The 25,000-nt window shown below is 39.0% G+C and overlaps 3 protein-coding genes across 11 annotated transcripts in view; 2 read left to right on the forward strand and 1 right to left on the reverse strand.

Annotated features, from left to right (window-relative positions):
• LOC138038397 (putative histone-lysine N-methyltransferase PRDM6) overlaps positions 1–467 on the forward strand; it is a 13,667-nt gene extending 13,200 nt beyond the window's left edge. The window contains exon 7 of the mRNA XM_068884246.1: positions 1–467. This exon is cut by the window's left edge and continues 231 nt beyond it. Within this exon, the coding sequence (XP_068740347.1) occupies positions 1–104 (104 nt within the window). The 3' untranslated portion in view covers positions 105–467.
• A 2,502-nt stretch (positions 468–2,969) lies between these two features.
• LOC138038392 (putative histone-lysine N-methyltransferase PRDM6) overlaps positions 2,970–25,000 on the reverse strand; it is a 30,690-nt gene continuing 8,659 nt past the window's right edge. Inside the window, exons 1-7 of one of the 9 annotated variants that reach the window (XM_068884230.1) lie at positions 13,456–13,573; positions 12,835–12,961; positions 11,858–12,048; positions 7,038–7,276; positions 6,361–6,619; positions 5,519–6,082; positions 2,970–4,472 (exon numbers count right to left, since the gene is read on the reverse strand). In XM_068884230.1, coding sequence (XP_068740331.1) covers positions 3,937–4,472; positions 5,519–6,082; positions 6,361–6,619; positions 7,038–7,276; positions 11,858–12,029 — 1,770 coding nt within the window. In that variant the 5' untranslated portion in view covers positions 12,030–12,048; positions 12,835–12,961; positions 13,456–13,573 and the 3' untranslated portion in view covers positions 2,970–3,936. The other 8 variants (XM_068884221.1, XM_068884222.1, XM_068884223.1 and 5 more) reach the window with 8 other exon arrangements.
• On the forward strand, positions 17,865–24,823 carry LOC138038395 (putative histone-lysine N-methyltransferase PRDM6). The gene is made up of 5 exons (XM_068884244.1): positions 17,865–17,948; positions 20,232–20,418; positions 20,695–20,954; positions 21,304–21,565; positions 22,026–24,823. Exons 2-5 carry the CDS (start codon positions 20,232–20,234, stop codon positions 22,736–22,738), a joined length of 1,422 nt encoding a protein of 473 aa, XP_068740345.1. The 5' UTR covers positions 17,865–17,948; the 3' UTR covers positions 22,739–24,823.

Raw genomic sequence — 25,000 nt, forward strand, 5'->3', positions numbered from 1 at the left:
AAAGGGATCAGTATCGACCCATAGCTTCAGTGCGGAGGGCAATCGTGATTGAGAAATCAGACGGCGCACCAGATCCTTTTTCTATATTGACAAAGGAAAAATAAACCAACGAGGAATTAATTCGACTTCCATAGTAGCTGGCATTACATTTAGCTGCCTTTTTTAAATAGATACAACATTTTGAGGATTTTCAATAAGTCTTGGCTTGTTTGGATGCAACATTTCAAGTGATGAAAAAATCTTATCCCAAAAAGAAACATATTCACTGAGAAATAAATGCACGGGAAGATCATTCCAAGCGCAAAAACTACTTTCAATTTAATTGTTTTCTTTAAGAAGCAAAGCAAGCCTGAGTACAGATACGCTTTCGTACATTTTATTCTGTTGTAAATAATTTGCTTGTTTACAGTACTCTCTGCCCAGTTGTTTCCAATGAGTAAAAAAAAATAAATGTCATTATAACGACACGGCTGGACGATAATCACATCTTAGGCTATTACTGTTAATAATAAAAATAACTACAACAACAACAACAACAACTTTGATATTTACCCAGGAAGTTCCACACATCCGAAAGTGGTTTTCAGAGAGGTCCTGCATCCTATCGAATTGGAATTTAGAAATGTTGGTTTTTGAGGAGACAGGAAACCGGGGAACCCGGCCGGAGAAACACCCTTTGGAGCAGAGTAAAGAACCAACAACAAACTTAACCCACATATGGCCACGAGTCCCAAATCGAACCTGGGCCACAATGGTGGGAGACAAGTACTATAACCACTAAGCCACCCCCGCTCTCCCTAGTTCCCTAAAGAAACTCAAACCTTGATGATACCCGAGCCCCCAACGGAGCAACTGACCTACTTTGGAGAGGAATTTTTCCATTGTCTTTGTTTTATTTTATCGCACTGCAGACGTTTGGATTAGTCCACAGGGAAGTCTTCCCCCTTTTAATTCAAGGATTCTCGTGAAAAATTATGCCTTCTCACGTGATTTCTATACGGGTTAAATGTTCAGAGCAACGGGATGGAAAATCCCCCGATAACAAAGAGATAATGCAAAATTCTGTTTCAATTAAAAAAATGCTATTATGCTGAAGAAATGAAACTCATAAAGATCGTCATGACTGCAAATTAGCGGCGGTCGTCGCATTTGTACGGCAAAGTTAAGGTTTTGACACGGAAACCGCTCAGTCTGACCGGACACCCTGACGGGCGTCTCCGGGGACCATGGGAATTTCAGGGCCAGTACGCAGCTATTGGGTAATTTCGCTCAAGAGAGCCAATTTTAATATATGGCTGTCATGGATAACGGCTAAGTTTCATTTTGATTTGTTTTCATTGGAAGCATTGAAAACACGCCACTGCCGTCAATATTCATGCGGTTTGGATGGTAGTGTCGAAAACGAAGACCCACTCGTACAGTTAAGGTTAATTCAAATATTTTTGAAGAGTTATGTTTAAATACAAGATGTATAAGATAGCAAACCTTAAGCCTTCTTTAAATTGTAGAATGATGAATTTTGATAACAATTTAGCGAGACAAACTTCCCTTCACTTCTTGTTGTTATCTTTTTTCACACGACATTTTGTAAATTTGGTCAGTATTAAGGGTGGACTGCGGACTCGGACTTCGTATAAAACTAGGACCACGTATGAAACGCGGACTGCGGACTAGGTATGACACAAGGACCGAGTTTTCAAAAACGGAGTATAGAACAAAACTAGGATTGTATTGTGACGTACACAGAAATGCTCACTTACAACATGGACTGGGCTAGAGAAAGTACAATTTTGTGATAAATCTATACTCTATAATCTATACTAAATCTATACTCTATAATCTATATAATATAATATATTATATAATATAATATAAATAATATAATAATATATCTATAATAATATAATATATATCTATTTATAATATAAATCTATAATCTATATAATCTATAAATCTATACTCTATAATCTATACTATAATCTATACTATAATCTATACTATACTATACAATTTTGTGATAAATCTATACTCTTCAATTTTGTGATAAATCTATACTCTTGAAGAGTACAGATTTATCACTAAATTGTACTTTAATCCACGAATTTAAAAAGGAAAAGGAAAGAAAATTAACATCTCCCACTATCGTCCTTTAAATTTCTCGATTTCCGTTACACATAGAGCTGGTGACCCGCGAAGGATTTCATAAATTACTTTCGTGTCTGACCTCTGATAAATACAACATACAAACGTTTTGCAATTTCATCTAAAACCTTCAGTGAGCTATTGATCGTCCTTTTGAGAAGCCAAAAAATATCCAGTTTAACGCTATGGTTGATAATTATGGTGCGAAACGGCACTTTTTCCACCATTCTTATATCGGACTTAAATTCATGTCGTCAGCCTATCGCTATTTCGTTTCTCTGTGCCTTTTTCACAGTGTTAGTATTCAGTCCGCATTTTATACCCAGTCCGCAGTCCGAGTTTTATACCTAGTCCACGTGCACAACTCAGACAGGTGAGTTAAGTGAAGTGACCAAGCCAAGTCGAAGGGGTGCCTAAAAGAATGGAAAAGTGCGAAACTATATTTCTATTCGTGCTTTTTTGTTGGTTTGTTGCAACCCGCAGCTGCCCTGTCCCAGGCATTTCAAGGAGAAGATGTTAACGCCGTGACAGTTGCATCTGCTTTGTTTAAAGTCAAGAAACAGTCTTCAGAACAGAGATGCTTGCACGCTTCAAATAATAAGACACTACCTGGGCAAGGTGGAGGCAATTGATGAGTATCAGGGTGGAAGATTGTCAAATATTTCTCAAGCCATTGCTCAATTGAAAGAAGATTCCTCATTCTATGTGAATTTATTAAATGATGGAATAGAGGCTCGCCTAGGTGGCAGCAGTGAAATTGCCTCAGTTGAAATTATCATGAATTGTGAAGCATGGGATACCAGTAGCAGTTGCAATGAATCCATTGATGAGATCATTTTGCACTATGTTTGCCACTTTCAAGAGCCCCTGAGACAACAAGGACTCCAAGCTACACAACTGGAGTTAGTTAATGAATGGTATGAAATGCTTGATTACACTGTTCAGTACTTGTCACCTTCATCTAGACATTACAAAACAACATGGTTCAAAATGTTACATTCTTTAAAGGGCTGGAGAATGGCAGAACACTGAGAACATCTTACTGCTGATTCATGTATTCTTCACACTACCTGTCTCAAACGCAGCCTTGGAGAGGATGTTTAGTAACTTGGAAACAGCAAAGAGATCATCACTTTCCCAAGGTGCGCTTGAGAATATGTTGAGAATCCAAGATGGAGGGCCACCACTGCAGAGCTATGACCCCTCCACCAAGGTTAATGACTGGGACAGAAGAAAACGAAGACTAACCAACCGAAAGCCTAGGAAAGAGTACAAGGTGCGAAGATCAACAAGAACAGTTGCATATGATGGCCTGAGCCAAGACTTTCCTGAAGAGGATACATCAGAAGATTCAGATGATAACTCATGTTGTAGCCTTTTCAGGAGTGATGACGAGGAAGAAAATATCCAATAGATTGAATCCAAAAGAATCTCTTCAAACGTTTAAAATACTTTTTTTTTTCAGCCCAATGGTCCGAACACAATCCTAAAAAATAGTTCTATTACACTGAAACATGTCATTCTCTCAATTTTTTTTTTAAAAAACAGTCCAACCAGACTGACTGCACGTCGGGTGAAACCTTGTCCCTGGCCTGACATACGACAGGCTTATAGAAAAAAATTATTTGCATGCTTGGATCCTTATTTTCAATACCCACAGTCATCTAATCTTATCGATCGTTTCATTCGCTAAAACTGACCAAATGTTCGCCTCCACGTCCATCCCTAAAGAGAGAAATTATTAGTAGATGGAACCGTGAATCATGAACCAAAACTTGACGTAGTAAAATTATCTCAAGGGTCCTCCACGCATTCCCCTGGATTTCGCTGATGTCTCGCTAAATGACTAGCTTGTGAAAATGTCTTGTTGCATTTCTCGCAGATAAATGGTTTCTCTCCCGTGTGTGTACGTATATGATTGTTTAAAGTTGTGGCCCCCGAAAACGTCCGCGAACAAAAACCGCACTTGAATAACTTGTCATTTGTGTGTAGTTCCACGTGACTTCTTAATTCAGACGACGTGGCAAAAGAGAGTCTGCACTGTCCGCATTGATAGGGCTTCTTAGGAAGCTGGGAACATTGGTGCATTTGAAGTGACACCCTCTGAGTAAATGTCTTTAAGCATTGCCGGCACCGCCACATGCCAAATTCTTCAATGGGTATGCCAGACGTTTGGGTGCTTACTGGTTCATAGTAGAGTGTGTTAACGTGTCTGTGAAGGGGTGGAGCTTTGGTTATGTAAGGTTGAAGGGCTGGCATAGGACGCTCCGATGTATTCTCCAACTTGCTTGCATTTCCTTCCATTATGCGAGTGGATATTTGTTCATCATCTGAAAAAGTCGCCAGGTGTTTAACATTTTCCTTAAGTTTTATAAACCAATGTGTGTAACTGTTTCATGCAGAGATAGTTGAGCATGTTTTTTTCAAACAAGAATATTTAAGAAAGTGAACACTGAAAACGTTTCGAGCCTGGCTGCATCGAGGCGATAATATTGTTTTAAAACACTGTTAAACAGTGTTTTAACCAACAAATCGTAATTTTCCTCGTTTTGAAGTCAGGTCGATTAAATTATTTTCTGTAAGGACCATCCATTGTTTATGAGGAGGGGCCACCACACCTCGCTGTCACTTTCTCTGCCAGAATCACCAGAATCATTGCTAGATATGCTCACTTCTGGGTCTTGTCTACAGATGTATGAATCGATTTCTTCGGTATTTTTTATTTATTTATTTAATTTTTTTTTGGGGGGGGGGGGGAGGGGGGGGGGTGGGTGATAGGGGCTATCTATTTTTTAAAAGTAGTTTAGAGGGGTCATGACTTTTTACATTCTCCCTGTAAAGGGTCAAAACGTTTTGTTTTGCTTTCTGACGGATCTTACCAGCCCACCCCCTGGCATAAATACTGAATGGTCCCTGAAGTCTCTATTATTACAGCTACGACGCCGAAACACTCGTCTTAATATCGCGTTTAAACCATAGCGCAAATTTGTACTGAGAGAGATGTTACATGCTAACCCCGGTGAATGGAATGACGAGATTTATTTTTCGACGTTGGCTCGGGGGAAGGGGGGGAGGGGGGGGGGGGGTGGCGGTTACTTGGAAAAAAATCCGCGTGCTCCTTTGCAGGAGTAGGAAGGTCGTAAGTTCAGGCGATGATAACAATGATTGATAATGATATTGATAATGATGATAAGATGATGAAGATGACGCTGACACAGATGACAATGATGATGATCATCATCAACATTAATACACCATTATGGTAAAGAGTACTGCAGAAAATTCTTTGACTCTGCAAAAGGACATCTTACTAGAACAAGTCTAAGTGCCTCTCCCTAGTAAGATACGATTTGATACGATAAGATACTGTACTTACTATCAGTGAACTGTGTTGAAGACACTTGTGTTGCACTAAATGTTTTCTGTAACAGGCCTTTGTTACTTGCAGATGACGGTTCTTTTCCTTGTAACACACTTGTCTCTTTTGTTGACACGTAAGCCTTACTCAACAATTTCTCACTGTGTATAGGTTTTTCTATTTTTGGCAAATCTTTGCTCCTTGTTTCTGAATGAATAAAATTACCATCACTCGATAACGACGGTTGACAAAAAGCCTTGAAGGGTTGCGTGTGGCACAAACTTGTCGGAACGTCACTTCTCTTATTTCTCCCGATATCCTGTAGTAATGTCTCTTTATATCTTGGAGTATCGGTCACATCAGATGGAATCACCTGCTCTCTCGTGAAGGAATTACGCGTACTGTACGTTGGGCGCACAAGACGCGGTTGCATAGGTTGCGCTGAGGAGATTCTGCTGTTTTCTGTCCGAGGATTTTCCTGTGATTCCAATAAAACATCCATTTTATGATCGTGTTCTATAGAACTCACTTGTGTGGTTGTAGCGCCGGGTTTTCGAGATCCTCGAGAAGTCGAAGATGATACTGAAAGTATAGATAATGATCAAATGAAAACATATGCTTGTGCCTGATAAAAGAGATTTAAAATACGTCCACTACAGTCTTCTATTACGGAAGAAAGCCGGAGGTGGTGTGAGGCGAGATAATCGGGCCTCAATTTCATGTTGTCGTCACCTTATGACCGTCAGTAGTCAAACATTTTCAACGCTGTTCACAAATGTTATATTTTCAAAGTGCTCTTGACTTCTTTTCAGTGTGTTGAGACCACACAATATTTTAGAAGTTAAAGCTGAGCGTCTTACCAGATTCCCTGATGAATTCGTAATCATGCATTGCCAATGGAATTCCATAAAACTCTGGGTATTTATCATCGTACCAAACCAACAATTCTCTTCCTGGTGGAATTTCCTTGAATGCTCGATAGAAAATATTTTCACAGTACTGGAATGCATACAAATTCTGCTCCTTGACGTGGCGAGCACAGCGAATGAAACGCATCCAGCTGGAGTTGTCTTCATCACTTCCGTCGAGAAAATGACTCAAGCTGCCATCTTTGAAAATCTAAAACGCATGGATCGTACATCAAAGCAATCTATGATTACGTAAGGAGTTGATGTTCATCTCTGCACTGGCCGCAAGTAAATTCTGCATGATTTTACTAAAAGAACATTGAGCTGTCCCGGGGCAAAAAACTTGCTAAATCTCCATAATTCCCCTATTAGACATATATAAGTTCTCTTTGTAAAAATATAGTTTCCCTTTTGGAAAAGTCTATTTTTTGTTCTTTTCGAATTCTTGCAGTAGTAACGATAAAAGACACATTAGTCTCCACGGTTTAAGAACGTGGGAAACTTGGAAATGGAGAACAAAGCAAAACCTACTGCTTAATCGTGAAGCCAGGGAAAGACTATGAAGAAACCAATCCTTCTGCAACAAACTTCAGGTTATGAAAGTTTGCTCGATTGAAGATATGCCCTACCTCCCAAAGATGATCCGAATCAATGTCTGGTGTGAGTCTCTGTGGAGTAATTCGTTTACCCTCATAAGGCCCAATCCATGTCCCCAAGGGAATATGTTGTTTGGCGCACACGCCGTAAAGCGCCCCAGGAATACTCGACACGCACAGCTGTACTTCATCCGGAAATGACCTCATGGCGCTTGTGAGTCGTGGTTCCTCCACGTCGGCGGCAATTTGCTGTTTCTTCGAAGGAGAAGGCTCTAAAGACGGCGTGGAAAAAGGTGTACATAATGCAATAAATGTAAACTAGTACCCGTAAGGATAATAAGTAATAAATTATTATTACTATTACTAATATTACATGTTCACGTATGAACATGAAGTTGAGAAGGAACTAGCGAGAATTTAGGATTAATACTCTTAATATTTATCTTATACTTATGATTAGTATTTTTAATGTTTTCTTATACTTTTTAAAGAAAATGGCTATAACAATGATGTATTCTTATGAAAACGTTGTTTACAGTAGGTCAACCAAATTGTTGTACTATTCATAGTGTGCATTGATGTGATTGTATCTTGGCATTAACATTTGTTAAACGTATTATTATTATTATTTATTTATTTTTTTATTTTTTAGCAAGGATGACGACGGATACAAAATAGTTATCTGTAATTTTAAACATGTTCTTGTATTGAATTTTTAGAAGAGATCAGGCGCACCATGGGTAAGAAATTTTGGGAAATCTATCGATGCGAGAAATTTTGGTTACCACGTCACGTCCTCCTCGTTTCCTTGGCGGAAAATCGCATGGCCAGTGTTGCTATTGGCAAGCCGCGTTTTTCTGGGGGCAAATCACATTGGTGACTGTCGTAGGCTTTTATTCTCAATCAAAGCCAGTTTAGCTAAACGATTTGCGTTAGTTTGGAAAAGTCTGATTTCATTACTTTTCGGGTTTTTTTGATTGACCTGGTAAGAATCAGCTTATGTATCTGCTTAGCAAAGCAACGATTTTTTGGGAAATGAGTGATTTGTTGATTTAACTGTCACCAAGTTCGTACTCCTTTTTTTCCCGTTTCCTCGAATGTATTTTGACTTCAGGGTGAACTATTTACACAATGAGGTAGAGTGGTCAATCAAAATCTAAACATCTATGAGATGAAAAAACAAACTTGTGAACACGTGAACCTGAAGTATTGCCAAATCGTAATGCTGACAAGCGACAAACACAAAAGCGAAGGAAATAGGTCTGAATGATTTTGGGTTAGATTAAAGCGATATATTATCTCTCTTCGTGTTAATGAGTAATGTAAACAATCTTCGTCGTAGTAACAAATTGGGTTAATCAGGAACCAGTTATTGTAAAGCTAGTAACTGCCGAGGTTCGCGTGTAACACAAATAATAGGGAGCTTAAGCACGCGCGTTTTTGAGATGCGGACGGCAACCGGACAAGAATATTTCGCGTGCCAGGACAGTGGTGTCGCCCAGATTTTTATACTAAGCATCTCTTATGGAGAAAATATACTTAGCATTATAAACGTGGTTGTGTGAAGACAAGTTAAAAGGGAAAACAGCTCACTTCCTGTTGCCGTCCGCGTCTCAAAAACGCACGTGGGACCACCGCCCTGGCAAGCGAAATGTTGTCTTCCGGTTGCCGTCCGCGTCTCAAAACGAACATTCTTAAGCTCCCTCGAAGATTCACGGAAAACGGAATTTGGAATGTTATGCGGTGGCTATGCATTGGCATTTGAAGGTAAAATGGGTATTTGTAGACTTTACGCTTCGATGTATTGCGGAAATAAACAATTTTTTTTTTCAGCGCGTGAGCGGGCGGAATTCAACAAATCCTGCAATCTGATTGGTTCCGGCGCGGGCGGAATTTTCTCATCCGGCCCACTCACGGCGGGCGGAATCCTATCCTTGGTTGCGTGAGCTTGTGTGATGACCTTAAATTTCCATTTTCTTTTGACACCGAATCCGTTTACATACAGAAGTTACTTTTTATTAGACAAGAGGTTTGGAAATATAATTCAAATAAAAATATTTCTCTTTGAAACGTTCAGTTTGTAAGTCGCTTGAATACTGCATTTGCTATCAAGCGCGGTGCGAGTCAAAAATTTAAAAAGTGATTTCAGAGAGGAAAAATAAATAAGTTATTTACCAGCTAAGGGTCGGTCCGTATAGCGAAAAACTGTGACCTCGGTCTTGAAAAAGCTGCATTTTCAAGACCGAGCTGGCAAATAACATATATACCCGTCCTTCTCTTGAATGGTTAATATTTCCTTGACATATTCTGTATCACGCTTCTCGCCGTTCAGAAAGTTGGCGTCCACATTTCTATCTTTATTTCTCGAGACTTTCAATAGACCAAGAAAAATAACTATTACAGACCGAGTGACCCACACTTCAGTATTTTACCTTTTCTCCTGCTCTTACCATATTTATTATTAGTATATACTAAAACAGTGGATAGCGTTGAACGCGGGCGCTGATTGGCTCGTCAAACTCCGAATATCCTGTGCTATTTACCTCCGAGCAACTCGGGAAAAAATGGCGTGCCGATTTGCATCCGTGACAAGTAAAGAAAACATCCAAATTAATTTTTTGTGCTGTATATTATCTCACTGTTTTAGTATATACTCAGTGTCGGTGGCTAGCGTTGGATATTTACCTCGCCGCTTCGCGGCTCGGTAAATATCCACCGCTAGCCACCTCCACTTCGGTGAATAGGTGACTATTTATTTAAATAATTTCTTGTTTTGCCTTTTATACGGCCATTTATGTCAAATTGCTTAGCAACGTTTCTATCTTACTACGAGATATGTTTGTTACTGGTCTTATTTCTCCGATTTTGCCGAGAAAAATCGAAGAAAAATTCGCATCTCTTCTTTGATTTCTTTCAAATTGTTTCGACACGCCGCCGTGAATTCGCTTTGCATATAAAATTGGTTTGGACTCAAAAATGCTTATGTTTTATCCAAATGTTTGCTATTAGCTAATAGTTTAGTTGGATGATGACTCTTCGTTTTTCCTGCTGTCGCGTTTTTTTTTTAATTTAATGAAGAAAAGGCAAGCGAAGTCCGGGCGGCTTACATCGTAGCCTGCGGAGAGCAGACGCATTTTTCGGCTTTTGTTTCACCCGCCGAGAAAAAAATGCGTCTGCTCTCCGCAGGCTACTTACATCCTGATCGGCTCCGCTTTCATAAGTTTACAGTAACGTTTACAAGAGATTGACTGGGAAAAATTCAAGCCCCGGATTAGCCCCCTTCTCGGATAGTTGGGTCGGCACGAGCAGAAAGGGGACGCGAAAACAAGACACGCGCGTGATCTGGGTTATAGTCACCCTCGTTTTCTCATATTTGAGCTTCCCCTACTACTATCTCGGAGCCTGGAACAGGCTAATCCCAGGCTCGGATTTTTCCGAGTTCCCAGTTGATGATGATGCTTCAGTTTTATAATAAAAAATCCATCTGATACATTGCGCATAATTAATCTAATTCATTAGGCAATCAACGGATGCAGTATCAAGATTTGATTTAAAAATTTCCAATACTAAAATAACTCTGATTTTGCAATATCACAGGAAAATCATCAACAAATCTGAAGTCAGCAGTAAATAGCTAGTATCAAGTCCATGTGGCGGTGACGTATAATTGCGCAACCTCAAGAGCAATGACAACGCAAAGATGAGTGCAATGACAAGATTCAATATTTGAAGTCAAACAATGCGCATTTAAATCCCCAATTCCGGAACAATATAATGAATTCTGCAAAGGCGGAACAAGCGACGGGAAGAAGAGACTTGGCAGGAGATCAGATTCTTGCAGATTGTTCGCGCCTGCGCAGTATTCACGAAATCTACCCAATCGTGACGGCCCTTTTCTTGAAGACACGATAGGATATTGGACAAAAATAAGTAGCATCTAGTCCATGTATACGTGACCAAATTTGTTTCCACGTAAACGGCGATGCATTAACTGCGTTCAGCTAAAGCGATTGGCTGAATTTTAATTACAAATCGCGTCAAAGTAAGACATGAATGAAACGGCTACATCTGAGCACTCAAGAGTTATCGATCATCGTCAAGTTTTCGAGTGCCTCTCAAAATAGGGACAGGAGCCAGTAGACAAACGGAACTCAACCAGTACTAAAGCATAACATTGTCAGAATTAACCTGCTTTCGTTTGCCTTATTTCTACGCAACTTGCATACTGTTAACTTGTTAGGTTGGTACACCGATTTTCTGCCCACAATAGGGAACTAGTAAGATTTCAGAAGAGAAATTTTGGAAAGCCAATATTGAGTAAAAAAAAAGAATAAGGAATGCAAATTTATTGTACTGATTGGTTTGAAGGACGTCATTCCTTGATTCGTAAACATTAGAGCAAAGCGGAACTTCTTGAACAATAATATGAGCTGCCAAAACAATAACAATGATAATTAATGCTACACCCCGGTCTTGTCCACTCATGGTTACAAAGTACCAACGAACGATGACGCTTCAGCAATTAAGGACCGCGTGCTTCATGTTCCAGCCAAATACAGAGATATTGGTAAAGTCAGATAAAAAAACGTTTGAGAAGAATCAGGCAGACATGCATGGGGTCTATTATAATCTATCAACCGAGTTTTAACTGCCTTTCGTTCAGCAGGTCCATACCATTGTTATTTGTTCTAATTTTGTCATTACTTCTTACCTCGTGCAATGTCAAGTTTGGTCGGTCTTGTATTGGCATTTACGATTCCCCCGTTTTTTAAAAATATTAATTGTATTACAAAAAGTTGGAGGTTAAACCTCCAATTTTTTGCAATACAGACTGGCTTTACATCGATCCATACCTTGACAACTTGTAGTCTTTCTTTTGAGCTTGTTGACCTCTATAATCTTGGATTTCTTTTTTCCATACAGAAGAAACTGTACCGTTTTCTCGTTGAAGAGGAGATATTTTTTACTTGGGCTCTTTTCTCGTGTATGGTCAGGTTTTGCCGACTGGCCAGCTTTGCTATCCATTGTAACTTGATGAGTCCTGCTAAATGAATTGTAAAAAATGGGAGTTAAGTAGGTTGACTTGTTAAGACAAGGCCTCTAGATTTGGCAAGTGGATTTTACGCTGAGCCCCGTACCTCTCCATTTCTTTTATAAAAATAGCATCCTCTTTTATTATCAGCTGTTCTGTCAAAACAAGAGCAGCTGTCAATATTGTGATGCAGCACGGCACAACTGCACCACGACTAGCAACACCTGTTGCTAGCAAGTTGTCCTCCTTACAAGGAAGTTACCAACCCGTGCTTCTCTCATCATCAGCTTCGTCTCAAATCCATACTGACATGAATGAAATTAACAAGAGTTACTTTGCGGTATTAAGCCGGATGTGATAAGCTAGTCACATCGCTAGCAAAGGCTCTGAGAGATTTACCGTCAACCGAGAGACTGCCGACTGAGTAGCTGCAGAATTGAACCTGCAAAACTACATTAAAGATAATCAAGATACCACTGACTATATTTTCAGCCTAGCTACATTCAATATTTCCTATATACATATCTGTAAGATATGTATTGCCACTTTGAAAGAACATCGGCGTTGACGTTATCTTTACAGTACGCAGTTTTTTGCTCCGCCAGTGATGCTCTGTATCATTTATCAATGTAAACATAAGTTATAACGATTCAGCCACCCGAAAAGATTTTAAGAAAGGCCTACACAGTAAAGCTCGATGAATCGGCCGAAATTCCAAATTTCGCTCATCATTTTCCGGATCTGCTATTTCCTAAAAGTAGATAATTGCTAAGCCCCCGCAATGTTTAGATAACTCACCAGAAAAACTGCTCCGGGTATTTTTTCCTCTTTGAAGTTATTATAAAAAAAATGATCGCTTTGTTCCCGTTTGCAGCATTAATGACTTTCAAGGTTCATTCAGCTACTGGTGGGAAACCGCGGTGACCTTGTCCAAGGTGAATGGGAGGAGAAATTTAGAGAGAGACGTTAATCCTTTTATCTTGATAGCAACAATGAAGGAAAGTACAGGCAAGGAATTGCGATCAATGAATCAGAATCTAACAAGGAAATTAGACATTTGAGACCTTCACTTCTTCAAAGTTCCAAAAAAAGTTTTTCTGCGGGATTTACAACCCGGGATTTCTGCAAAAACCATGAATACTAAAACCGAGCAAAAACATGAATAACGCCGGACGTCTTGGAAAAACGTTTGTCAGTGCAATGTGATTTAATCCGTCTCGAAGGGTTAATGAAAGTTCCACAAACTCTACCAGTATTTTATCAGAGCTATGATATCAGTGCCCATTTTTAGTTGAACACGCGAGTACTAACACGCTTTATGCGTTATTTTGCTGTAGGTATATATGTCAGCGCTTTGACAATTTGGGATCACTTTATGGTTTGGTTAATCACTTGCTTTCATCAAGAATAGTAACTCACCAATGCACAGTGTGGATCATCAAACTGATGCTTGAATGTAGCGAAAGCTTTCTTTTTCTGTGTTTCTTCGCTAATACTTACATGTTTTCTCCTGTCCTGCTCTTGGAGGGCATAAATGGATAATACCTCACATTGACTTTGTGTGGACTTGCCGCTTGGCATTGTGCAAAAATTCCGCATTCCACCATAGGACTCGTGACCGGTTACCAGTGACTGCAGAGTAAACCCCGGGCGTATGTGTTTACCATTTCATTGTCCTCCTGTACATTTTCGAACTAAAAACGTGAAATACCAGTTGCGAAATGTTCTTGAGTATTGATTGCGACTTTCTGAGATACAAACGCATTCAAAATCGGTCATGAACTACGGCAAAAAAAATCTGTCCGGATTAATCATAGCCGAACCTCTCTTCCTGAGAGATCTTAAGTAGATATTATTACGTGACGGCAAGTATTTGCTTTCCTCTGAAATATATTTGATGAATTCACTGGTTGAGAAATACAAGGCATGTATTTATTTGTTTACTTGGAAACTTGGTTACCTTGCATCAGAGTTTGAAGAAATATTGAGGTCATGAACTCAAGAGATCCTAATTATAGGTTGTACTTGCAATGCTCATCTATATGGAGCCTTTTTTTTTTTAACTTTGCGAAAGTCATGTAGCAGAAAAACGAAATTTCTGCAAATAGAACTGTTGTTAACTTTAATCTAAGATCGATTAGAAGATTGCACTCCCGACCGCTTCTTTGCCGTCAATAAGAAAGCTCAGTGCGCCGCAATATTCCTAGAAACTGGAAAAACTAATATTAATAAGAATTGTTTGCTCAATACAGCACAGTTGAAAAAGAAACGGAAAACTCGGGAGACCTACGCGACAACGAAGTGAGCGGAAACATCTCTATAGTTATCCGCATAACACCAGTATTGTGTAGACCGACAATATGTATGCGGAACTTTGAACTATAAAAAACCATTCAGTCTACACTATAGAAATTATTGTTTTATATCATTCTCCTCTTAGTCGTTATTAATGCCAGCAGTCAGCCGCAAAACGGAAAAAGTTTTTCTCGAAATTTTAAAATAGCACCTTGGTTTATGCGAGAAGTCACGAAAATGACCGGATCCTTTCTAAGCCTCGTTTCGAAAAAATAATATTCTAAAAACATTTCATTTGGACAAAAGTCTGTAGGATTATACGGAAAGGAAATGTTGTACTGAATATTGGCCTTCGTAGACAATGACAAGATGATCTTGTTACGCAACCTGACTAATTTGTATCAACACCGACTGATTTACAACCTTTTCTTCGGTTCATTTTGGACATCTAGAATCTTTTACTTATACGACATTAAAGCAGAATGGTGACAATTGAAGAACAGCATTAAAAGCCTAAATTTTGTAGACTAATTTCTTTTGTCAGTTAAGATTCGCTGCAGTTGGTAAATTTGTTTGTGTTATTATATACATCGGAGCAACTCATTTTATCCTCAAAAATAACGAAAAAGTCGAACCGAGAAGCCTTTCTCAGCACGAAGACAAGACGAAACTTAAAACGATCTCATGGAAATAAATAGAAAGAAACGAAATCAACTGAACGTCACTAAAATTGTTTAACTTTGTGAAGCTTGATTGGGCGCCGAGTCTTGGTGGTTCATGTCGACGCAGCACTCCAAAAAAATGCGCAACCAGTTCATTTCTTCTTCGACGAAATAAGACGGAATGGATTGAGTCTCTCCCTCATTGCAACGTGCTTTACACAAGTGCAAATACATTAAATCCAAAAATAAATAAGGTTTTCTTCTACTCGTCTTAACCTAGACATTCGTCAATCGAGTGAGACAAGAACAAACTGCACATGCGTGAGAAAATGGCGGGAAAATGAACCATCATCAAACACAACTTCAGGAAACAGGGACACTTTTTAAAAGTAATGGAGGACTCGCGATGGTTCTAAAGCTGTCACTCTGTAACATAAAAGCACACGATTTTAAAATAAACATTGTTGTTGAAATACTCTATAAGCGCGCCAAAGTCGTCTTCAAGATTTACCTTGAAGGTGTTAGTTATTGGTAAACAGGGCTTATGAGGTTTTACTTTGGGGCAGAAATAACAAGACGAAAGTCTATTGATGTCAAGATGAACTTATCTTGTAAACTGAAATCTGTTAGTTTTGAACAAAAAATAGAAGGAATGTATAAGTCAGCCAAAACGTTGACTAATTGTGTTTCTAGTTTGTCCGTGACTCAATAAGCTAAAATGTGCGTAATTGGTTAACACATAAAGAAATTCTGATTTGTTCGTTATATTTCCAAGAGAAACAGCTGCCAAAAGTCTGTGTGATATGATCAAAAGCATATTAACAACAAGATGTTCACAGCTCAATGTCTGCAAAAGGGTTACATTAAGTAAAAATGAGCACTTTAAAGTGGTTTCAAGTCTTGCTTTTTATCATCTGGCCTCCTTAGACTTTAACAAATTTCGACAATCTTCTGAGTTTAAAAGTTGTGAGGACTTCGATTTCAAGTAACAATTTTGTAATTAATTATTTATTATTATTGTTACAATGCTAAAATCAAGAGGGATAACTTCAAGAAATTATAAAATATCTAAGACTTTTTTGGCCCAATACTCCACACAAACAACTGCAGTACGAGGCAACAAAACAAAACTGAAATCCATCCGTGTAAAACAACCATTACAATCAAAATCATCAGTATTAAATGCTTTCAACATAAACATGTCACGTGTAAGGTTTCATTTGCTGCATTTTTGTGCCCAAAAATAGTTGCAAATGCGCAGTTTCTACGATCGTCGTTTCTACTCTCAAATGGAATTCAGTAATTGCAATCTGTGATTTTGATGACTCTGCATTCTAAGAAACTGGGCGAAAACAGCATACTTAACTTTTAATATCACATGTATGTATCACGTTGAGATTTATTGGTGGGGACGCGTTCATGAACATTTAGGGCTGTTGAATTTAGTAACAAAAGATCAAAGATGTTGTTTCAGACGCCAAAGAAACCTGCAATCTAAAAACCCACAGGTGGTTTTAAGCTCTTAGAGAATGCCACATGGCTTAGAGAGAAACAATCAATTGAATTGGAAATAATGAGAATGTAGATTAATTCAGCTGGGACAAAACAGAAAATAGGTCGGAGTGTTGAAATGCTAGTGGCCTTAATGGATTCCTGAAACGCTCCACGTTTATCGAATTACCAGCTGAGCTTCTGCTATTTACGGTGTAATATCAACTGCATTTGTAAGAAAGAGCAGGAAATAAGAATTCAAGCAGAATTGTAAATTCATTTCGGCATAGTACACAAAGTCTTTTGACCTGATTTCAAGCCATACTTCAGTCCTCTTCTCTTTTTTCAGTGTTATATAATTACATCTTTAACGCCTGAAAATTACGTAAAACTAAAACAAATATTTGCTTATGTCCAGCTTTTGATTCAAAACATTAGTTCAATTACGTTGTTGAAAAGCTGTTTCCAGTGAGTCGCTCTTTGTTATTCATGTGCAGATCAGGCAAACATTGCCGAGTGGGAGATGAACCCCGCCCTCTTTTTGTCAAAACGTAAAAACTACCACATGGGTTTGTTTGCAGTGCACTTTCGTTGGCTCTCAAGGAAAAAGAAAGTAATTTTGTAAAACAGGCTAAGCAGCTACGCATTTCTTCTCTTCCTCATATATAACTGAAGAAGAGCACATTCACCATTCACCATCATTCGATGAACAACAATTTTATTCACTGTAAAATTCCGGAATGTTATGCTTATATGTTACTGGTACTGGCATGGTCAGCTTCAAAAACAAAACGCAAAAAATTGTCATAAAAAAAATATGCTCTGCGCAACTTCATTCTGGGATTTAAAAACAAACACCTTGTTCTGTTTGTTGTAAAACTAGAGATTGAAGAAATATTCCATGGCCTGACGCGACACAGTTTCTTATCACTTGTTGCATTTTCACCGATCACGGAAGTGGAATTAATAAATCACCCCCTTTAAAGTGTTTCGGTAAAGAAGAATTGCCCTGCGGTCGCTCATCGCATTTTGTTGGTAAACCAGGAACTTTGAAAAGTCGGTTAAAACTTACCCTGTTATGGTCATGTTTTTGAGATAAGGCTGTCCCTTTTTCAAAGAAGATATTTGGAATTATTTTTCGCTCGTTTTTGAAGAGTATGCTTCTGAATCAATTGTTTCACCACTCATTAAATATTAATTATATGGTTTTGGGCACTTACCAATGAGACCCGACCGCTTTTAACTGTGGTAATACGCAAAGAATTATTTTTATTTCACCTAAAATATGAGCTGGCATTTGGTTTACTATATGGAGGTGACACGCGAATAAAAACCTTAATTACAATGGGTATAAAGATGGTGCGAAGTGATCCCATCAGTTACTTGAACTGGTGACAAGAGCGAGAAGTCAGAGAATTCTGAATTCCAAAACGATTAAAAAGGCGGAAACGAAAATTCTCCAAGGTAAGGTTTTGAAAGCCATTGTAGGTTTTTGGTATTGATGGAGCTATCGTCATGTTCTGGTGCTTTGAGCATAATATCGTTAAAATGGGTATACCCCATTATTCAATCTCTCTTTACAATTCCGCTCCCGCGGCCTGTCTTTTCAATGTTTTGTTAGCTGGGGCGAACTCACTGATGACCCTAGTTTCTTTATTGCATTGAAAGTCTTTTTCAAAAAGCCCTGTCATTTACAAAAACTATGTTTGACCCATCCTTATGTGGTCTTTCTGTTGTCAGTAAAAAAGTATTAGGCGGGGTCGAATTGTTCCCACAAATTCTTCACCGTCTTTCTGCGCTTTTATGGACTTAACTCAAAGATTTGTTGCTTGTCCAAAGACTGTAACGTTATGAAACAAGTTTTAAACAGTGTGAATATAATTGCTTGTTACAATTCTCATTGGTTGTGTGATTTAAGGTTGACCTTTCGTTGCCGAAAATAGCGTCTCCGTTTCGCCTTTGTTCGGCAAGATTTGTCAGCCGACGAATGCTTGTTTGCTCATCTTGCAGTATTCTGTTATGAAACGACATCAACTCGCCATTATAAAGACTATAAGAGGATATTACTGTAGTGTGACTGACGGACTTCTTTTCGGCTTAGTCCACATTAAAACTAAGCGCCAGATCTGTCGATTATGTCACTGACCTTAACCCATTTTGCTGTTTGTTCATATTGACCAATTCTACAAAAAAACTGCATTCATTTTGTAATGGTCCCGCTAGGGATAGCCGTATCTCAAATCATACTACTAGAATGCTAAGAATTTGAAATAAAGAAAAGAAACAACTTTCAGAACTTCGATTAAAAAGAACGTCACGAGCTTAATACAACGAAACAAACTAAGTCGTGTGATATTTTACTCCTTAAACTTGAAACTAGAACAAGCCTTCTACACCACTTCAAGAAATCAGTACTCATGAAAACGACGAATTAACTCTTTTTATTCTGTGCTGTGCAATGACTCTGCACAAACCAAACGCTAGTTTGGTACACGTTTAAAAGAGCACCGAAAAATCTCCGTTTTGTCGACGCAACGTTGCCAAACCAAACATACCATTGCGTGGGATAATCAGTCCAAAATTATCACCACCAAGCGACGACAACATCAGTGAATATGTTTGAGGGCTTGGCACATTAATTTCGCCCACGCCCCCTTCAATCCAAGATGCACGACAATGGCTCTTTTTCCTTAAACTTACTTACATCTCATTAAAAAGAAAAGACGCTAATAATTGAAAAAAGACTGTTGGCGCAACCTTAGATCACTAGCAACGGAGTGTCGAAACATCGGCTCTTCAGTGAATCGTTTTCCATTTGATAGAACTAACCGGCCAGACCGGGCATTTGGAAGGACTAACCGTCCTGCAACGCCTTCGAATTAAAAGACTTTGAGGATGATACATTCTCCTCCAGAAAAATGCTGCAGATTATCATGCAAGAGTTCCTTTAAACTGTTACATTTCCATTGCAATTGGGCCGGTTTGGGAAGAGGTTCTGACAAAAGGAAAGCTCCCCGTTGCTCAAAGCACTAACTGTTGGTTAAGAGGTATCAAAACTTACAGATTTCCAAGGTATTTAACTCTGGTCAGCACTAACCATGCTTCGAGCAACCCATTGCAGGCCAGGTTGCAGCGTGAACCTAACTAACTCTACCTAGTTAGGGTTTAATGGTTGATTTGTGATTCGCAATGAACAGAAACTCCGTTCAACCGAAGGAAATAAAGAGGAGGTACAAGAATTATATTTTTTGGGATAAAGCCAGACAATGTAAACAGTCTTAAAAATGGGTAACCTTTGATGCACATTTACGGACAAAGAAAAACGGAGAGACAAATAGGGTTGTGATTTCTGGATTTATCACATACGGGGCAAAATTACTGAATGCTGATTTGTTGAGAGAGGGGGTATTTTTCCTTAATCACGAGAGCACTTTTGGTAATAAAGAGGGCATGATTACTTGATCCTGATTGGTTAACAGTCGCTTATCCAGAGCAAGCAAAGTTACAAGAGAGTCTTTTTGTCCACATATTAAAATACATTTTAAGCGCTATTTCTGTTGACAGCAACGGTGTATTGAATTGAACTTTAACCGATCATTGCAGCGTGTTGATTTTCTTCAATAAATTTGCCCTTTATGTGATAAGCATGTAATCGTAGTTTACCCTCGTGCCCATGCGATCTCATATACAAAACACCATTTAGTCTCTTTCGACTGACATTTTTTCCAAAATTATAATTTTATTTAGATGGAAGAGACGTCCTCAACGCAGCCGAAATCAGAGCAGCCAAACCCATGCAGCTCTCCAACAGTGGCCAAGAAACCCTGCTCATCGTCTTTACCGGAACAAATCAGTTTACAAATTCTGCACCATGCTCTGTTTGGCTCCAAACCAGTCAAGATAGTGAACATTAAAAACACGTCTCACAGCTCAGGTTTTGTAATAATGATACACATCATAAACATATTATGAGGAGCGAGGGTCAAATTAAAGCAACGGAATAGCCGGAGAAAAACAAGTCGGAACTGAATAGTGAACCCTTGAATTTCGCCCATAAACAGGGGCACATCATTGAAGGGCGAGCGTCTACGCATATCATTATCAAGAATCACAATGACTCGTTCCCAGAAGCTAAGATCACCCATTACTAACATTGAATTCTCAGTTGTCAAGAATAACTTTTTACGATAAGTTTTTAATTTCATTCTAGATGATGAATGGGAACATGAGATTTCTCAAGAGACAGAAACTGACAATGGTCGCACTTTGAAAACAAATTTGAAGCTCAGTTACGCCGTAGCTTCATTCCCTGATGAAGTAAATATTTGCACGTCGAGCATTCCTGGAACGAACTATGGGGTCTGTGCTAAACAACACATTCCTGTGGGTACGTGGATTGGTCCATACGAAGGCAAATGCGTCAGAGTGGATGACGTCACGACTGATATGAACACATCACACATGTGGGAGGTGAGATGTCGCGGGTTGAGGAGCCTCAATATTAAGAACCGAAAATGCGTATAGATTTCAAACAGTCAGCCTCTCGTTATCACTTTTGTTTCTTTCAAACACATTTCGGTCAGAAAATTTTTGAGTGGCATTATATCCTGTTATTCCTTAATATCTGGCATATATACATGTGGCCTCGACTTTGCAGATCGTAGGCGTAAAATTCAAAGAATAATATTTAGCCTTAAACGCGGCAAGAAGGACTTACTTGACTGTAAACAACAAATAATAAACGACAGCGGCCATTTTAGGTTTATGATGTAAGTCGATGAGCAAATAACAATTATGTAATCTACTTTTTTTCCTGTAGATATACGAAGACAACCAATTAAACTACTTCTTAGATGGTAGTGACAAAAACACATCTAGCTGGATGCGCTTCATACGATGCGCACGTCATAAACAGGAACAAAACTTGTTTGCGTTTCAGCATAACAAGTCTATATTTTATCGAGCATTCCGTGACATTCCACGCGGATGTGAGCTATTGGTCTGGTACGAGGACAGCTATATGCAACACATGGGAATACCGGTGGGGATTGGGAACAAGAGTCCGCCACTTCAGGTTCCAGGTATTGCTTTTCACTTTTAACAAGAAGTGTTTCAACTGGTAACCTCTAGGTTACCGCAAAAATATTTCCGTTTTTTTTTTTCGGAATTTGATTTTTGACAAGTCATGAAACTTCATCAAAATTAAGAACAAACGAGAAGTGAAATGCTGATCATGCAAACAGTGAAGGAATATCCGTTGTATTATACAATTATTTACCACCGAAGTGGAGGTGAATCATGATAGTGGTGGATATTTATCAAACCGCGAAGCGGGGAGGTAAATACCCACCACTTCAACTTCAATGTAAATTGTAAAGCCTATTAGAAGACAAACCAGCAAAATGCAAAGGAAAAACGCCAAAATACTAGCTTTTTGGTGCTGAAATTTTCTCGAAAGAAAATATTTTACGGCTAGGGTCAATTTCAAAATTCTTCTCGGTTTTGCCGAAAAAAGATCAAGTGAGAGACATCTCATTGCAGGTCGTGTGTCAAGTGACAGTCGACAGTCAGGAGATCCCGAGATATTTGAGAAAGCTCAGAAGAGGTGCGCACCAGACAGATCAGGATTGCACCGAGGTCGCAAAAGAAGATCATCAACACAAACTGTGTTTAATTTATTGCTTGAAGGAATGTCTGATGAATGTTCAGCTTCCTTATCAAAACGACAAAACAAAGGATGTCCAGCAAACCACGATAACAGAAACAACATCTCTGTGGCTTTCGGTGATGTGGGAGGGAAAATGCTACGCGGAAACGCGCATTACAAAAAGCTTGACACAAGCGAACATGACGGTCTCCCGCGTAAGGGCAGGATGACTGATGATGCGTTAGACAATATTGCAGATGGGGGAGAGTTTAAGTGCGGCCAGTGCAAAAAAACCTTTGCCCAGCGATCGCTTCTCAACAATCACCTATGCTCGCGCATGCCCTGTAAACCCTATAGATGTGGGCATTGCCAAGAGGCTTTTGCACAACCAAGAGAACTGCGTATGCACGCTGTGATACATGTAAGCGAGAAACCATTCAAGTGTGGCTATTGTTTGCGAGCATTTTCAGGAGCCACGACCTTGAACAATCATGTGCGCACGCATACTGGTGAGAAACCATTTCTGTGTGAGGTGTGTGGAAAGTCGTTTTCCCAAGCTTTTCAGCTAAGCCGACATCGTAGGATTTGCGTGCAATCTACAGATTAAACATTTGAAATTTAAAGAGATTTAAAGGAAAATTTATTATTACAATTGTAAGCTGTAACCATAGTTAATAGAGGGGAATGGTTATGAAACCCGACAAATTTCGTTGTTGTAGGTTTTTGTTGTCGTTTTTAGCCTTGACCGTGCACAAAACACAATAGTTGTTTACTCCATACTGCGGAACTAGCCAATAGAAACGTGTTGGTTACGTAATTCATGCACAGTGTATGAGCGGAAAACGAAAGATTGTGCACGGTCGTGGACTTTCCAACCTAAATCTTCGCTGCTTTGTTTGCTCTTTTGATGTTCGCCGAGCTTCCAAACCATTCCCCTCTATTAACTGTGCTGTAACCAAACAACTCTGTGCTACTTAGACTTAGCTCTTCTTCGGCGAAGAAGTTCCGTTAATTAATAGACACGTGTTTCGTTTTTAAAAATTTCACAGTGGAAGAACTTTTTAGGGGGATGTTTCCCACAATAAATGAAATTTTAGGATCACGTTTTGTGATTTAGTCTGGGCGGTGCAATTTAGACGACTTGGGCTAAACTTTAAAGTTGTTTTGGGGAAAACCCAGATATTTTCTACCACAAATCTTCAAAGTCTATTTAAGCTACATTCAAATTTCTCCATACCCGCGTAACATCAAACTATGCCATTGTCAACCGTAACAATCAATATCAGCATCGTGTATATTTATAATGTGAATAAGTCTTTCTTTCCTTAACGAATTGTTCTCTGGTTAGATTTTAGAAATGTTTTTATAAGCGATGTAGAGCGTTTTCACATGACGTCACAAGGGACCTGACGGTGTACCAAACTAATCCTCCGGGAATTGAAGTCTATTTTTTAATGCAAACACTTTCTTTCGTTTAAGTAATCCAATACGGCTGCTGGGCACGTGAATGAAATGTCATTATTTTACGGCCCGGTCCCTTGCTTTTTGTCTCAAGGGATACAAAAGACTGTTGATTGATTAATGATTTTCCGAAGGTGAACACTACCATCACTTCCGTTTTGCACTTTTACTTGTAAGGAAAATAGAGTACACTAGTTATGTGGGTGCCCCCTGCAGGGCAGACCACGTTATAAAATGGGGATCGTTTGTTTTTCCTGGTATCCACAAATTTTAATGTGTGCTATCATTGGCTAGTTTCTGTAAAGTCTAGAAAGAAAAAATTTATAGAAAACATTACGGCATATTTTAGTGGCCACATGTTCATTCTATGTCATCCACATGTCATGGTAATTGACACTTTTTGTGTTGTATCCATTTTTCTCCCGAAATAGGAGGTACACGAAATGATTTCTACTGTCGATCGCCTGGTTTCGCCTAAGGTTAAGCGCTGATTTCTGCTTTATCGACGTTGTAATCGGGTTCATGAAAGGTATTTGGTGTTTTGTGGGGGTTTTCATCGGTCACACAAAGTATCAAAACTACCGTAATACTAATGGCAACGAATGATCCCCCGAAAATTTAGTTTGTAATTTCTTTTGGATTGGGCAGAATCTTTATATTAACTGACTGGTAAAATATTTTAATTTTTTTAAAAATTAGAAATTCAAATTATTTTCCTAAATTTACACAATTAAAGATACACTCTTCAGAGGTTACCGTGTACCTTCAGGGGTGTCTTGAGTGAAACGGATGTAGCGCTTTCCAATCACGCCGCAAATACCTCAACCCTTGTATTAAATGTGACTACTGGAATATTTCATTTCTTATAGAAAAATTTAATTGCAAACTGTCAAACTTTGATTTAAATCAAGCAAAGCGTCCTTGAGTTGTAATCCTTACATTGTTATCTTCAAGACAAAAATTAATGTTTAGGAATAAAGCGCCTCAAAAAAAGTGTTTTAAAATCCGCCCCAAAACCTTTCCCCATAACTGGTAAATTACAAGACGCCACTTTTTCTCCCGTCACAGCTGTCGATCTCACAAGTTCTGGCGTATAGCTATACTAGCGTTCCTTTAGCTTCATTGTCACTAATATTCTTCGGATTCTTGACGCATGTTTTCGGAGCAGATCGGCTTTCATACTAAACAGAAAAAGGACGCGTGATCTCATCAAACACAGCAGCAGCAGCAGCAGACAAAAAGTGGAAGCGGACCAACGCAAAAGCTTTCAGCAAAGGCACAATGTGGGATGTGCGTAAAAACCATCACAAACAAATTTGTGACGGCGATATCAGAATGCAAACTGGTTATGTGAATCGTTTACATAGTATTTTCTGCGTCATGTTGTAAGAAGACTACAGGAAATGCC

Source organism: Montipora capricornis, chromosome 2 (genome assembly GCF_036669925.1).
Source record: "Montipora capricornis isolate CH-2021 chromosome 2, ASM3666992v2, whole genome shotgun sequence".
NCBI classification, from domain to species: domain Eukaryota; kingdom Metazoa; phylum Cnidaria; class Anthozoa; order Scleractinia; family Acroporidae; genus Montipora; species Montipora capricornis.